Source organism: Carassius auratus, chromosome 4, assembly GCF_003368295.1.
Source record: "Carassius auratus strain Wakin chromosome 4, ASM336829v1, whole genome shotgun sequence".
Lineage (NCBI taxonomy): Eukaryota > Metazoa > Chordata > Actinopteri > Cypriniformes > Cyprinidae > Carassius > Carassius auratus.
The window spans coordinates 19,147,257-19,162,156 of NC_039246.1; the positions used below are offsets into that span (position 1 = coordinate 19,147,257).

The 14,900-nt window shown below is 39.9% G+C and overlaps 1 protein-coding gene across 12 annotated transcripts in view; it reads right to left on the reverse strand.

Moving 5' to 3' along the window:
- Positions 1 to 14,900, reverse strand: part of LOC113061685 (liprin-alpha-2-like) — a 153,207-nt gene that overhangs the window by 1,563 nt on the left and 136,744 nt on the right. For 6 of the 12 annotated variants that reach the window (XM_026231023.1, XM_026231050.1, XM_026231041.1 and 3 more), the window contains 11 exons: positions 13,699 to 13,780; positions 12,492 to 12,692; positions 11,288 to 11,350; positions 9,572 to 9,604; positions 8,066 to 8,241; positions 7,831 to 7,928; positions 7,562 to 7,737; positions 6,610 to 6,678; positions 5,979 to 6,135; positions 4,447 to 4,503; positions 241 to 321 (listed from right to left, as the gene is read on the reverse strand). In XM_026231023.1, coding sequence (XP_026086808.1) covers positions 263 to 321; positions 4,447 to 4,503; positions 5,979 to 6,135; positions 6,610 to 6,678; positions 7,562 to 7,737; positions 7,831 to 7,928; positions 8,066 to 8,241; positions 9,572 to 9,604; positions 11,288 to 11,350; positions 12,492 to 12,692; positions 13,699 to 13,780 — 1,171 coding nt within the window. In that variant the 3' untranslated portion in view covers positions 241 to 262. The remainder of the gene's footprint in view (positions 1 to 240; positions 322 to 4,446; positions 4,504 to 5,978; positions 6,136 to 6,609; positions 6,679 to 7,561; positions 7,738 to 7,830; positions 7,929 to 8,065; positions 8,242 to 9,571; positions 9,605 to 11,287; positions 11,351 to 12,491; positions 12,693 to 13,698; positions 13,781 to 14,900) is intronic. The other 6 variants (XM_026231058.1, XM_026231076.1, XM_026231066.1 and 3 more) reach the window with 2 other exon arrangements.

The following is a 14,900-nucleotide window of genomic DNA, read 5'->3' on the forward strand; positions in this document are numbered from 1 at the left end:
AGGTGGATGAAGTTGTAGCTACACGTAATAATGGCTGTACACCTGCAGATGTGGCTGGTCTGAACATTTTAGTGTGGATAGTGTAAATGCTGTTGATCAAAGGTATTTGATTGAACGAGGGACTTTAGTGTTGTTTATTGAAAGAATTGTTGCGTTTTCAAGATGATACAGCAGAGGAGAGGTGCAGTGAACATACTAGTGCTGAAAACAAATTTAGTTTAGCACAAGTGTGAGACTCACAGCTTATAGTATTGATTTTTTCTCAGCAAGAGTAGGTCCTCACAGTGGAGGTGTCCAGACGCTGGATCGCCGATGGCCCAACTGAATGGAAACAAAAAGAGGCAGTGAGTCATGTGTCTGTACATCCATCCATGTGTGTTAAAGTGGCTGTGGAGTTTTGGTAATGCAGTGTATTGAGTGTTGTGTTTATCAGATGTTTAAAATGGAACTATGTACTGTATATAATTCAAGGAGACATACAAGGTGGGCAGTAGTTTGATTTGTACAGGTGAGTGTTATTACAAAGAAATTGAAAGTGATCTGAGTCACTCTATAATGGCCTTGCTCCCTGGTTGGCTCTATGTGTGTGTGAGGGAGAGATAGGACATGCTTGCAAGTAGTTTGGAAGGGGGGGGGGGGGTCAGGATAGAACAAAGTAGCTGTAGAAAAGGCCGTTTATGCCATGTAGGATGAATTAAGACAAATGCTTTGATTTGTGTGAGGAGGTATTTATTGGATCAGGGGTTCCTTTGAAGTGATCAATATTCAATCCCAATGAATGGAATTCTATACAATTGTAAAGAAGGTGAATCCCTCCCACATAATTGGAGTTTGTATACAGTGTTTTGTATCACGTGGTCACTAGAAATGAGTACAGCATGTTCAGATGTGCAAACAACGAGACTGTTAGTAAGTCGGTCAGTGAGGTCAGGTGTGTAAGTGGTTAATATCCACACACAGAATAAAGGAAGATCTAGCAACACTGGGGAAAGGTGTTAAAGGGAAACATTAATAAAACACTGCTCATCGGTGTACATGAGATACAAACTGAGCTCACAATGATGAACGTACTGTTTCACGAGTAGTATTAGTGAAGCAGTCGGTCACATGAGGTTAGCCAGATTGGTTATCGGTAGAGAGAAGGTGGAGGCAGGTGTGAAGGGTTTAACTGGTAACAAGGAGAAGCTGTTCAGTGTCATGTGACTTTGCTTGTAGCTGGCGATTGGTTAAAAGGATAGTACACCCGAAAATGAAAATTCTGTCATTAATTACTCACCCTCATGTCTTTCCAAAAACATAAGACCTCCGTTTATCTTCAGAACACAAATGAAGATATTTTTTAAACATTCTGACAGCTCTCTGACCCTTTACATAGACAACAAGGGTCTTTAGATGATTAGCGTTCATGTCCAAAATGGCGCTATAGGGTGGAGAAGATTAATTGAATAATTTTTATTTTTTACTCCTTGCTAAGTTTCTGGACAATGATCATGTAAGGACACTTGCTGTCCATGCGAGGGTCAGAGAGCTGTCAGAATGCATAATAATATCTAAATTTTAGTTCCGAAGATGATTAAGTAGTCATTAATGACAGAATTTTCAGTTTTGGGTGAACTTACCCTTTAATTGCAGAGAGGTGTCAGCTGTGGATGGCTGAGGAGGAGCTATTTTAGAGTGGCAGCCATTGTGTGAAGACCTGGGCGACCAACCTACAAACAAACACAGCACGCTACACTCTTGTTCCTTACTCTTTCCATTCACAATTACTAACTACTTTATCTCACTAGGACCATGGACTCCTGTTCTCCTGCAAGCCCCTTCATGCCAACACCTTTCAAGGTACTCACACACATCTTTACTAATACTACTGCTAAATGGTGGCTGGCTTACACCACTTTCCACTTATTACCATCTAAACAAGCCAATTACAATTTCACCCAACCACTACCTAGCTTACATTTGTTAATTTAGCTGATGCTTTTATCCAAAGCGGCTTACAATTGATATATATGTCAGAGCAATTAGGGGTTAAGTGTCTTGCTCAGGGACACATTGATGTCTCACATTGGATTTGAACCCGGGTCTCTCACGCCAAAGGCATGTGTCTTATCCACTGCGCCAACACCACTCCTCACAGCTGCACTACTGCTCACTAATGTCTGATCCAGGAAGATCCAAATCTCCTTGCCAGGGATTTCAATCATGCCACATTTTGTCTAAAAAATGCTGCCTCCAAAACAAATCTATTACATACTTAGAGTTTTTGATGTCCAAGCCAGCTAGGAAATGCCCACCCCTCCACATCATTCTAGCCACTAAATTGCACAATCTAAGCACTATCTCAACAACTACTACTCCCCATTCATCCACACTTCAGCACCACCAAGACCCTGTCACTTGAAAGAGCAATCACAGGTCTCTCACCTCCCTAAGAAACAAAAACAACCCCATCTAATATATAAAGCACTGCCACTCTTTAAACCATTCCCAATAAATCTGCTCCATGCTACTGCAATAACACAAATATGGTAAAGCATCACATTGTTATCAGAGAATCAAGGTTACTTTACTTAGATAACCTCAACTACTTCAAACATCCATTCCTTCCCAGTGTTCACCATTTGGTGGGAACACTTGGACATAGCCAACTCCCAGACCGCACATACACTGTCGCAGTCATGTACAGTATAATGTTACACCACAAATACTATACTACCATAACAACACAATCAAAGCTCTGTAACATCCATTCCATACTAATCCAGTCACTCAAAAAATAGCAGTGAGACTTTAGCCCCATGCTTTTATATCCTAATAATTACACTACCATTTGGTCAGGTGATGATGTCAAACACTTCACCCCATATGGCATTACTGAGTGTTGTGTCAGTAATATGAAGCATGTCCTCCAACAGAAAAAACACAGGACTAACTGCGTAAAGTCAATGACTTGGAATTAGTCCAAAGTAATACACAAGTTGATGTTCACTAACCTTCCTCACAATTAGAGGCATTCTCCAGAAAACAAAAATGTAACACTGCTTTCAATCAATACTACATATAGGGTCAAATACCAAGACCACACACATAGTCGACCAGAAAACAGGCAGTTTCTAAACCCTGTTCAATTGCCATGCACCTTTTAGAAACCTGCATACACTGGGTGTTCACCGGTCATATTTACCACCACAATACTAGAGAAATCCCAGCAAGATATATCTCCACAGGATAAATGCATCTGACCTCATCTCTGCACAAAACACCTACAAAGACAACAAATCCATCACATGCACTGTTGATGCAGTGCACAAGTTCTGAACCGCCTTTAGAGGAATAGCCTTCACATTGACATCTCACTTGCAAGACCCAGCGACTCCACATGTCTCCATGGACACGCAGGAGCTACATTATCTTCATCGGCTGCTACTTCCCCAGCCCATCAGTATTACCTGTTCACTGTTTTTCTTTCTTTCTTTGAGTCTACTTACAGTCGCTACAATTACAGCAAACGCAAAGCATTGGACCACAGGTGTGCCGCAGCATATGTGGTAAAAGGTGTGTCATTCGCCACATAGAAGAATGAAGCGAGGTCAATGTTACCGTGCTATATCAGGGCTTGAAAACAGAATTGTGATGTCACAAAACCTGGAAGTAACTTGTTGCATATCATTTGATATCATTTTAAAAGACGAAATCTGCATTTGAATTGAACTTTCAGCGTTGTAACTGCAGATATTGTTTATGGTCAAACAGCAACATTACTAACTAAAGTTAAAAATGTGAAATCGCAATCAACCACCCCTTTAAATTTTACCTTGTGAATTCCTGTCCCTGTTTTGATAATCTACTGTTTTCTTGCTGATACGCAATAACCACCACATCTCTCGAGTTTGATGTCTGCAAAAGGCCAGAGTACTACGGTATTTTTTGGACTATAAGTCACACCTGAGTATAAGTCGCATCAGTCCAAAAATACATAATGACGAGGAAAAAAACGTATAAGTCGCACCGGACTATAAGTGGCACTTATTTAGAACCAAGAGAAAACATTACCGTCTACAGCCGCAAGAGGACGCTCTATGATTTCAGTGTAGACTACAGGAGCACTGAGCAGCATAGAGCGCCCTCTCGCGGCTGTAGATGGTAATGTTTTCTCTTGATTCATTTCTCTTGGTTCATGTCAAAATTAATTTTGATAAGTCGCACCTGACTATAAGTCGCAGGACCAGCCAAACTATGAAAAAAAGTGTGACTTATAGTCCGGAAAATATGGTAATTGTTTGGCGCAAGGCTGCTCCAAATCTCTCTTTGCATCCTCCTGCTGGTTATATCTGACAGTTAAGAAAGGACGGGACACACTGAGACCACTCAAGGGGGTACGAGTACACTTCACTGTAGGGACATGATCGGGAATGCCACACGATTGGAGGCTCTGTCGTGTCTGACCTTGAAACCAGTCCAAATACATGTCGTCAGGACTGTCATCCATCGCCTCATACAGGACTACCCAGCAGCAGTCCAGAAGGAAAGAACAACAGAAACACAGTAAACCCAGTGTGTCTCTCTGTGTGTGTGTGTGTGTGTGTACAGTATATTTGTTATTTCTGTCTGACCCTCTTGTGGTGAAGTCTGTGTGTAACCAGTTATGTTTGGAATGGTGTCACACCATGCTACTTGTACGTTTCACTTTTGAAAAGAAAATCTGTATCAAATACCCTCATTACATACTGTATTTGCCTAAATATTCATTAATGGGATAGTTCAACCAGCCTTCAGTGTACAAAAGAAACATTTCAGAGCACAGTACATGCTCTTTTCCTACAGCAGTGGTTCCCAACCTTTTTCACCTCGCGGCCCACACAACCAAACACATATGTTTGCGCGGCCCACTTCAAAAAAATTAAATGACCCCGCTATTGTTGGGTTAATAACTTAGTACTCAGAAGCTAGATTTTAAACTATATTTATTGAATAAACTAGGGCTGTGCGATATGGAAAAAAAAAAAAAAATCGCAATTTTTTTTATCAATTTTGCAATTGTGACACACCGATATGCTTTTACAGTCATAAATGCCTTCAGGATTAATTTGAAACATATTTCCAAAAGAAAACCAATCAGAGCTTTATCTAAAAGTTGTAACATCTCTAGAACAGACATAAGTCAAAATTATCACTATAGTGAAGATGTCAAAAAATTTATAGACTTGTGGCAAAAAAAAAAAAATCCTGTATACAGGGACTTTTTTTCTTTTTTGCCATGCATTGTTCATAGAGCTCATTAATTGTAGCGGTGCCTCAGGTGTTTACAGTGTGTATAGAGTATGTGTATGCGGTCAGCAGTGAGAGCACATAAATATAACGCGAAAGCACGCAGATTTCCTTTGCTCTGTCACAAAACCAGTCGTGCTTGCTCAGATACACGCTGCTTTGCGAGGAGAGAGTGTGCACACTTAAAACGTGTCTCCTCTCACTTAAACTGCATCCTGTTCACTAACATCATGTGTTAGACATGAATTATTTTTGCACGTTTTTATTTCTAGCCTTTTACCGCAGTGAGAACGCTCTGATCTGTCAACATTGGCTCAGAAAAAAGGCGCATCACAGACAGTGTGTGAACCTGGAGTTAGGCATATGCCCAGTCTCTGTTCTCGCGCTAGGCGCAATGCATTCTGATGGGATCGGATAGCATACTACGGGAGGTCAGGGCCGCAGAAAATTGAGCTATAAAGCGATTTCGAAATCGCGCACAGCCCTAGAATGGACTGGAAATGAACGGAAAATAATTGGCGGCCCACCTGGGCCGCGGACCACAGGTTGAAAACCACTGTCCTACAGTGTATTGGATCATCTACTTCGAATCAGTACAGCTGATAAATATCTAGTTAGCAGTAAGCCGCTATCCCATCCCAAACATAGCTTGTGTCTCTGCTTTACAACTCTTTGGACTGTGTTTGTGAACGGTACTGTGTGCGTCTCACCCTCTGGTGGCAGTCTGCGTGAGTGTGCGGAGGTGGCAGTGAGGCGAAAGCCAGCGGGCAGGGTCTCTGCTGAGCCGGGCATCATGCTGATCCCATGGATGTCCCGCCGAGGAAACTGCCTCCTCCACGACGGTCCTCGAAAGTCTTTCTCATCACACTATGGATGGTTCAGATACAGATTAAGTCCAAAGTGCTTTTGTAAATTACATTGTCTTATTGCTGCAATTAATTATATAACACTACATACTATAAACCACCACTCCATGAGTTTAATTTTTTTCACTGGATGTTTCAATGTAAAGGTAATGTACTCTAAGTGTACAGTTTTACTTAAACTTTAGTTTTTGGATTTCATTAAGCTAACGATCATCAAAAACAAGTTTATAAATGACCTTTCACTAATTTAGATTTTTTAAACCAACTGACTAGTATTTCACAGTTAGCTTAGTAACAAGCAAATCTCTATTCTAATGAGTTGTCAGTTCTTGAGTTTTGTATGGGAGCTATTGACTGGAAACTATTTGTTCACCATCACTCAGAACTTTAAAAAACGTTTCCTTCATGACATTTGGAATGGAATCACTGTCAACTGTTCAGTTCTATACAAAAATGGAAGAAACTAGTGATTCACCTCATCTAATCGTCTCTCTGTTCCCAGCGCCAGCAGATTGTTGTACTCTCTTTCCAGAATTTGTCTAGCCTGTAGAAAATAATTAATTAATACAGCATTGCTACCTCCAAGTAACTGTAAAGTGCTTTTCACACTGAATGTGAAAATTTGACACAAATGATTGGAACAGTCGTGCTTTTAAATCGGAACAATACATTTTTATAGGGCTATTCACAACAGACGTGATCATTCGCTACACAACGAAAAAAGCAAGGTTTTTTTTTTCATCCTGTGTGTCAATATTTTCCCATCACTCCATGATGAAACGGGCCACTCTGTTAGATTTGAGCGAAGATCATGTGCCCAAAGCAGCTGCTGTTGCACAAACGGGGGAGAGTGGTGGCAGTTTCAAAAACTAGTGTAAATAAACACCAAAGAAGAGTATTCTGAGAGAGAAGAGGATGCAGAATTGTTGTTGTTATTGTTATCTATATTCTTATCTATTGTTATGTATAATTTTTTATAGAGTCAGAGTCTGTTCGCTCAAGACCTGTCAATTATGGGATAATATCTCCTGCCATTACAGTTTAAAGTGGGTTTTAAGCAAAAAACACAATCACATACATTTTCAAATGTAGCTTGATGCTAATTCTACCTCTATTTATATTTTAAGATGTATTCTTGTAGGAATTACAGATTGTTTGTGTTTCTGGTGCAGAACCAAACTTTATCTTAATTAAATGATGTATATATTGAGCAGGAGACCATATACGAGATGCATATCTGAGGAAAAATGAATTGCTTGTTGGCGCCACCTAGCATGCAAGAGTGAATTGGCAGAAGGCAATCAATCGTTTCATGCTCGGTGTGAAAGCAGCATTCGTTGGTGGCTGGCCTCACTTTTTTGTATCGGGCTCAGTGTAAAACGACCTTCATCATAAAGAGTGTGGTCGATGGACGGATGGATGGGTACCTGAGTGTTTTGGTTGGGGATCTGCAGCAGCAGGGCCAGGCTGCTGTAGTCAAAGTTATCATCTAGCGCTATGAGCGCCCCGTGCACACCGCTCTCTAACAGGATGTTGGCATAGTCACGGAGACCGATGCTCTGAACCCAGCGAATCACACGCTCGTTAGTCCACACCAGCACGTCTGCGTAAAAATACACGCAAAAGTCATTAACGTGTGTTTACGGACATTGCATTATCACAGCCCCAGCAGTGTTTCCAAGCAGCTTCTGCCTACCTCTTATCTCGTGCTGGCTGCTCTCTCTGCGTCTCTCCAGCTCCTTCCTGTCATAGTTGAGCTTCTTCAGGCACATGATGCCGTACTGCAGACTGGTTCTGTTGCAAATTTGAATAAGCATCAATTAATACATTAATACATATTTCAATCAACGCAAGTTAGGTCAAGTTAGTGCTAATTTAATTAATCCAATCAAATCATTTATAGCAATACATGGAGACCAATGGCTACTGACCTGTGGAAGCTGTCCACCATTTTTAAATGCACTCGGAGGTCCTTCTTGGTGAGGTGGTCCAGCATGCGTGCATCCACCAAACACTCCATGAAGTAGCTGCGGTACTGAGGTAGACCTAGACTGGGCAGCCACTCGTTCCCGATCCACTCGTGGTTCATGTCCCCGTATGCCAGTGTCTAAATGATATGTGCAAAAACAGTAATACTGTGAAACATTACAGCTGTTTCAAATAACTGTTTCCTACGTTAATGTATTAAATATATTTTTAAACCAAATTCTTTCCAGGGATGAGCCATGCTGAATTTTCAGGAGCCATTACTCTAATCTTCAATGTCACACCACCCTTCAAATATCATGCTCATTTTGTGCTCATTTATTATTACTGCGGCATAATCCATTCATCCATCCATTGATAAGGTTAGTAATTAATTCTGTCATAGTGACAGTTCACTCAAAAGGGAAATTTCACCCAAAAAAGACTCAAACTCATCTCGTTCCAAACCCTAAAGACCTTTATTTAATCTTCTTCGGAACACAAATTAAGATCATTTTGATGAAATCCGAGAGCTTTCTGACCCTGCATAGACGAGGCTTAGAAACCTAGTAAGGACAATTGTTAAAACAGTCCATGTGACATCAGTGGTTCAAAATTAATTTTATGCAGCTACGAGGAAACTTTTTTTGTGCACAAAGAAAACAAAAGCAATGACTTTACAGAAGAATTTTGTTTTCTTTGCACACAAAATATTATTCTCGTAGCTTCATAAAATTAATGTTGAACCACTGATGTCAAATGGACCATTTTAACAATGTCTTTACAAGTGACTAGTAAGGTAACGCAATAAATGAATTAAAACAGTGCATCTGCTGACCTTTGATGATCCGGTAAAAATGACTTTAGATTAACTAACAATTATATTTATTTATTTTTTGTTTAATGCTGAAATGTGTTGAATCATCATCTCCTGTGTTCTACTGTACAGACATGAATTTACTTTTCTTTCAGCCTGAGGTTGATGCATTATACTTTTTGGTGTGAAAGAACCTTTACATTTGCTATAAATAGAACTAAGTTTTTTTCAAAACAATTAAGCCCTGCTCATTTTTGAAAAGTAACGTGAAAGTAATTTAAAAGTAACACAATGCATTACTTTCCATAAAACGCAACCAAGTAGCGTAATTAGTTAGATTTTTAGGTAGTAACGGAATATTGTAATGCATTACTTTTAAAAGTAAATTTCCTTTCTGGACCTTAAATGTGGTAGTCTTCATTGATGTCTATGCAGGGTCAGAAAGGTCTTGGATTAAGGTAAAAATTTCTTAATTTGCGTTCTGAAGATGAACAAAGTTCTTTCAGGTTTGGAATTAATGAGGTGAGTTATTTATGACAGAATTGTTATTTTTGGGTGAAGCGTATATTATAGCTATGCTTTTTAAAAATCCATTGTTAATGTGTTTTCTGTTAAAAATGAGTAGTGTAGCTCTGTGTGTATTTTACACTCTCACCTGTGACCAGCTCCCCTCCTCTGAATCCGATTTCTGCAGAAGCACAAGAAAGTGAGTGCATCTGTGTTGTGTCTTGAAAATGCTGCACTTTATGTACATCTGTTAACTTTTCAAACCACGTACGTTGCACATGATCACGTGATTGTACATGCATCCATTTAAATGTTTTAAAGGGGTCATATGATGTGATTTTCAGATTTTCCTTGCTCTTTGGAGTGTTACGAGCTCTTGGTGCATAAAGAAGATCTGGAAAGTTGCAAAGACTAAAATATCAAATCCAAAGAGATATTCTTTATCAAAGTTAAGACTCTGCCCTGTCCCTTTAAAACGGCTCATTCAAACACGCCCCCACATGTCTGTGTCAAGATGTGGAAATATTTGCATAATGCCGCCCAAATTTTCATGCAAAGAAAGGCGGCTAGGTTTCAGTAACTGCAGTTAGTGTTGAAGCAGTCATGTCAGGGAGATGCTGCATGTATCTAGAAGAAAGCAAAAGCACTTTATTTGGCCTTTTGAAAGTAGATGCTTTTTTAGGAATCTTTAAGATTACTTACAACAGAACAGCAACGCATTTTATGGACGAATGTTTCGTGAACCTTTCATTTATTTTGAAAGATGAAGATCATGATTGTTGAAAGGGGTGTTATATTTCCACACTGCGCCAGTTGGCCAATCAGAGCAGACTGCTCTTGTCGGAAGGAGGGACTTTGTAGAAAATGACGCATCTGAGAGAGGCGGGGCATAGAGGACCTACAATAATGTACAGTATTCGAAAAATAATGTGTTTTTTGAACAATAAAGCAAGTCAACATATTCTGTTATAACAAATAAACAAAATAATGATCTTTAAAAAAAGCATCATATGACCCCTTTAAACATGCAACGCAACATCTTACACAGTGGATGGAAAAATCCAAGGAACTAGTGCTCGACTTCCTCTAATCATCTCCATGCAAACAATACATTAAACACAAACTACATCACATACACAACATGCAGTCATCTTCGGTGTACATGTGAGATGTTGAGCGTTTCCGTTCCTAGTTATCATGAAGCTAATGAGGGTGAACTGTGATGATTGTACGAGGCCGTGATGAGGCTCGGTGGAGAATAACGATGCTACTTTACATCTCTTTTGACTGATTGTATTTGATCTGAAATGTTACTTCCGTTTTTTCAGAGCTGTTGGGAACCAATGGGAAATTAGGGCCTCTATCACCACTGGTTCACCCATCTAATGCTCATAGCACTGGATGCAACAGAAGCACATATGAATTGATTATTGAAGCTCAAATATATTCAGACATGAATTAATGAAATCTTCCTCTGCCCAGTTAGGGACCAGAGCTCACAGTCGACATGAAACCGCATTCATGACTCATTTTACTTCCTAATTCATAACTGTGGCGGCATTTGGACAGTCAATAACATTTATTCGAACTTTCATTTTTTTTTTTGTTATTTGCCATTACTGCTGTATCCACCAACTGATAAAGGAAAATAGCTTTTAAACAGAAGCCGCTGGAATTGTGTAACATCAGGATTGTGTCCAAATAAAGTAAAAGAGGGGTGAATTCAATTTCATGTCGACTTTCCTGCTCCATCCTTATTCTGTGAAAGCAACAAGGGTCAGTAAGAGTAAACAAAGGATTATGTGGAAAACAGAGAAAAAAAAACCCTAGTTTGGTTAGAGTTAAAAAGAATGAAGTGACTGACCGTTTTGGAGGGGGCGGCAAGGGTCTCCATTTCCTCGTGGGTTACCCACACATTACCCGACGCCTATGTGGGCGGCCCCAGAGATGAATCCCACAGGAAGGGCAAGCAGTGTTAAAGAAGAAGAGCAGCAGCACTGTAAGCCAATAGTGTTACAGCATCACAGTCAGATCATTAGCAAGCCCCGCCCACAGAGTCAGAGGCCCGAGACAAACACGCATACACAGAGCACAAGCACACTGAATGAAGCACATCAGGGGAGATGAAAGCTGCGTCCCAAATGACTCTCGTATACACCATGTACTTATGCACTTTGTACTCAACCGTGTAGTGTATGACATTTTTACGGTTATTTTCTCATTTAACTTCAGCGTCTGATAGCCCCTCACCTCTGCTATAAAAGTGGAGCTCAAACAGTTGACTGCATGAAGTTTCCAACATTGCACACTTAAGTTAATTAAGTGAATCACCTGGGTATTTAAATCAGACAGTCTCTTTTTGGTATTTTCAGTGTGAACGCACTATAAAACAGCACAGAACAGTGCACAAGTACATAAAATGGGACGCAACTAAAACGTTGTTCTGACTGACGAAACAGGAACTGCTGCTGAAGACGACAACTGCTTTGAAAATGCAAAATGAGTTGTGTGCACACTGTGCAATTTTTCTTGTCGCTGTCTTTATTTCTAAAAAGTGAGCTCAAATGTTTACAATGTTTTTATCTTAGAACAAAATAAGTCTTTTTGCAATACAATTATAAATTCGGTCTCCCGTGTTGACAAAATTGTTCAGTGTGCACCACATTTTGTGTAGTTAGTAGTTTATCAGGAGATGCTTTGAGAAGGAGTGCATAAAAATAATTTGAAGAAAAAAAGAAACACATGAAATACATAAGCTGCAGTTTGACCGCTGTGAATGCGTCATTCCACGATCAGCTGTCGAGTTTCCAGTTTCTCTGATTGATGCAAGACACTATTACTATGACAACGGGACAAAATAAAGCTGTGGATGGGTAGAAAATAGCTGATGATGACGACTGGTTTAGTGGCTACAGTGACTGACGTTGATAGTTAACCGATGCGGCCCAGTCTTTGCCAAACAATGCAAGACTTGCGATGAATCAATGATGAAACCAATGGGCGGTTTTGTTTTCGTAATTTATAAATGTATGCTGACTACCAAGTGTGTTTTGTGTGTGTGCACTCACGGTTCTGGACGTGGGGGGAGCCGAAGGGCTGGTGAGCGAGACCATCTCCTGGATGGCCAGGCGCAGTTTGAGGCGGTGCAGAGGATTGCTGATGCCAATCTCTCTCTGGATCTCGGTGTCCGACAGGGCTGACATGATAGCGCCACTTTTTACATTGGCACGACATGCTGCCACGTACCATGCTGGCATCCCTAGCCACAGCTTAAACACACACATTGTAGCATGATTAAACAAGTATACAAAAAATTTAAGTACAACTCTAGAACATCTATTTACAGTATCTTCCATGCTTCGCCACTAGATGGCGCCATTGCTGCACATCTAATGAATGTAAACAGATCCGTTCTGACCACAAACAAACAAACCTGAATACTGGCAAAATCTCTACTTCACATTCACTGTTTTACAGTTGATTTTTAAAAACCAGAAGCAGAAAACATTCATACAATGTCAATAAACCTCTATTAAAAAAAGAAAACTACTGTATGTTAACATTGTTTCTCGAAAAACATTGTAGCCATGTTACTACAACTAAAACAGTTCAATTGCATCATTCTAGGAGACACTGATCTAAGTATGCAATATGTTGATACAGCTCAGGTCTTTATTTAGCTGCCATTAAAGAGCCCCAGAGCTAGTTTAACCACACAATAAACAGACAAAGGATCTCACATACTATGAGACAATTTAATGACATTTTACAATTTAATTGTTATTTCTATTGACATGATTACATATTATTCACACAGCACACACAATCATAATTTTGCGATTCTCCCTAATTACTAATTCATAATATATACATGTGTGTGTGTGTGTGTGTGTGTGTAATGCAAGGTTTCCTGAACAGTTTTGCCCACTGAACCTCTTTCACCTAATATATTTACTTGAAGTACCCCTGAGATTTAAAAATTAAGATTTTAATAATCACCTTTGTATGTTTACAGTTCTCAGACATTGGCTAATGGTCACATGACATAAAAACCAAAATATTTGATTTTTTTTTTTTTTTAAACGATTTAATTAATGAGATAGGTCAACTAAACCTTTTGTCATGTCATTTGGAATCGGTAATGGATTGGACATCATTAATCACATAGTATTCATTAGCCAAGCTGATATGTTTTGTGTGTCTTGCAAGATATATGTGAAATGTGGGCATGTACAAGATTTTGTTTCCCATTGCAAAAAAATGATTACTGCCCACCTCCAACCATGAGACAACTGTAGGACCATCCCACTGAGCAAAAGGTAACCCTTTTCTTCTGGCTTCTTCCAACAACTCGTGTCTAGAAAGAGCAGGTGACAGAGCAAGACAGAGAGGAAGACAGATAAGGACATAAGACAAGCAGCTTAGAGATAATCAACTGAACAGAGAGAGAGAGGGAAAGGGGCATGTAGAGAGAGAAAGAAAGAGGCTTTATCTGTCTCTGCCAGGTCACTATCTGTTTATCAGAACAACATGGAACACTAAATACACAAGTTTCTTCTTAAAAGTTTCTTTCGTACCCAGTACTATTCTGTAATTAGCATGTAGCATGACGGAAGCTACCTTTTCATGTAATCTCTGTACATACGTAACGCTTAAGCAAATAATGCTCTGAGTTCACAATACTCTATCATTTAATTTAAGGTCTGTCTCTTAAACGTAGTCTGCTGTTCTGGTTAAGAATCAAAGACGAGGTTTTCGTTGAAAGAAACTAATGGTGTCGGTCACACGAGAGGCCAGCGAACGGCAAGTTACAGTTTTGCTGTGTCCTGATCCTCGTCTATAAAGCCGAGAAAACTGGAATACTGTGACTTATCGAGGGAAAACAGAAATGCCTTTTCTTTTTGAACCCTAGTCTGTGTTTGTCTTGATAAATATATAAGGCTGCTATCATAAACTCTCATCAGACATTCACGCGGACGCTTTTATACGCAGATCTCCGCTGGGAAATATGTCTAGCGTTCCTCAAGGTTGCCTCTTGTCGTTTACCAACTTTACAGGGACTGAAGGGCTTGTTAAAGAGTGTGTCTTTAGAAATGTTTCAATATATCTCTCCTGCTAACGTCTGAACCTCAGAGAGCACTTGTCTCCGAGGTTCTGTCAAATTCGAAGCCAGTGTAATTCTGAGAGGCTTTAGGGTTAGTTGAACTGTGATGTAATTCTGCGGGCGCCTTGCTATAGAACAAGCACAGGTGAGTATTTTATGGTATGTGGAAATTGCAGTGGACTTTAAGGCAGAGACAGTTGGGTGTTCCTCCCTCAGAGAGCAGCTTTGTAATCCAACCACAAGTTTGGAGTGTAAGGTAAGGCCACTTGAAGAGTCGAGTACAGTACTAACACATGCTGTAGTGAATGATATGGTCCTGTCTGCGCGAATCAAATCTCAAAACTTGACCTCTGATATCTCTTTTGCACCAAAG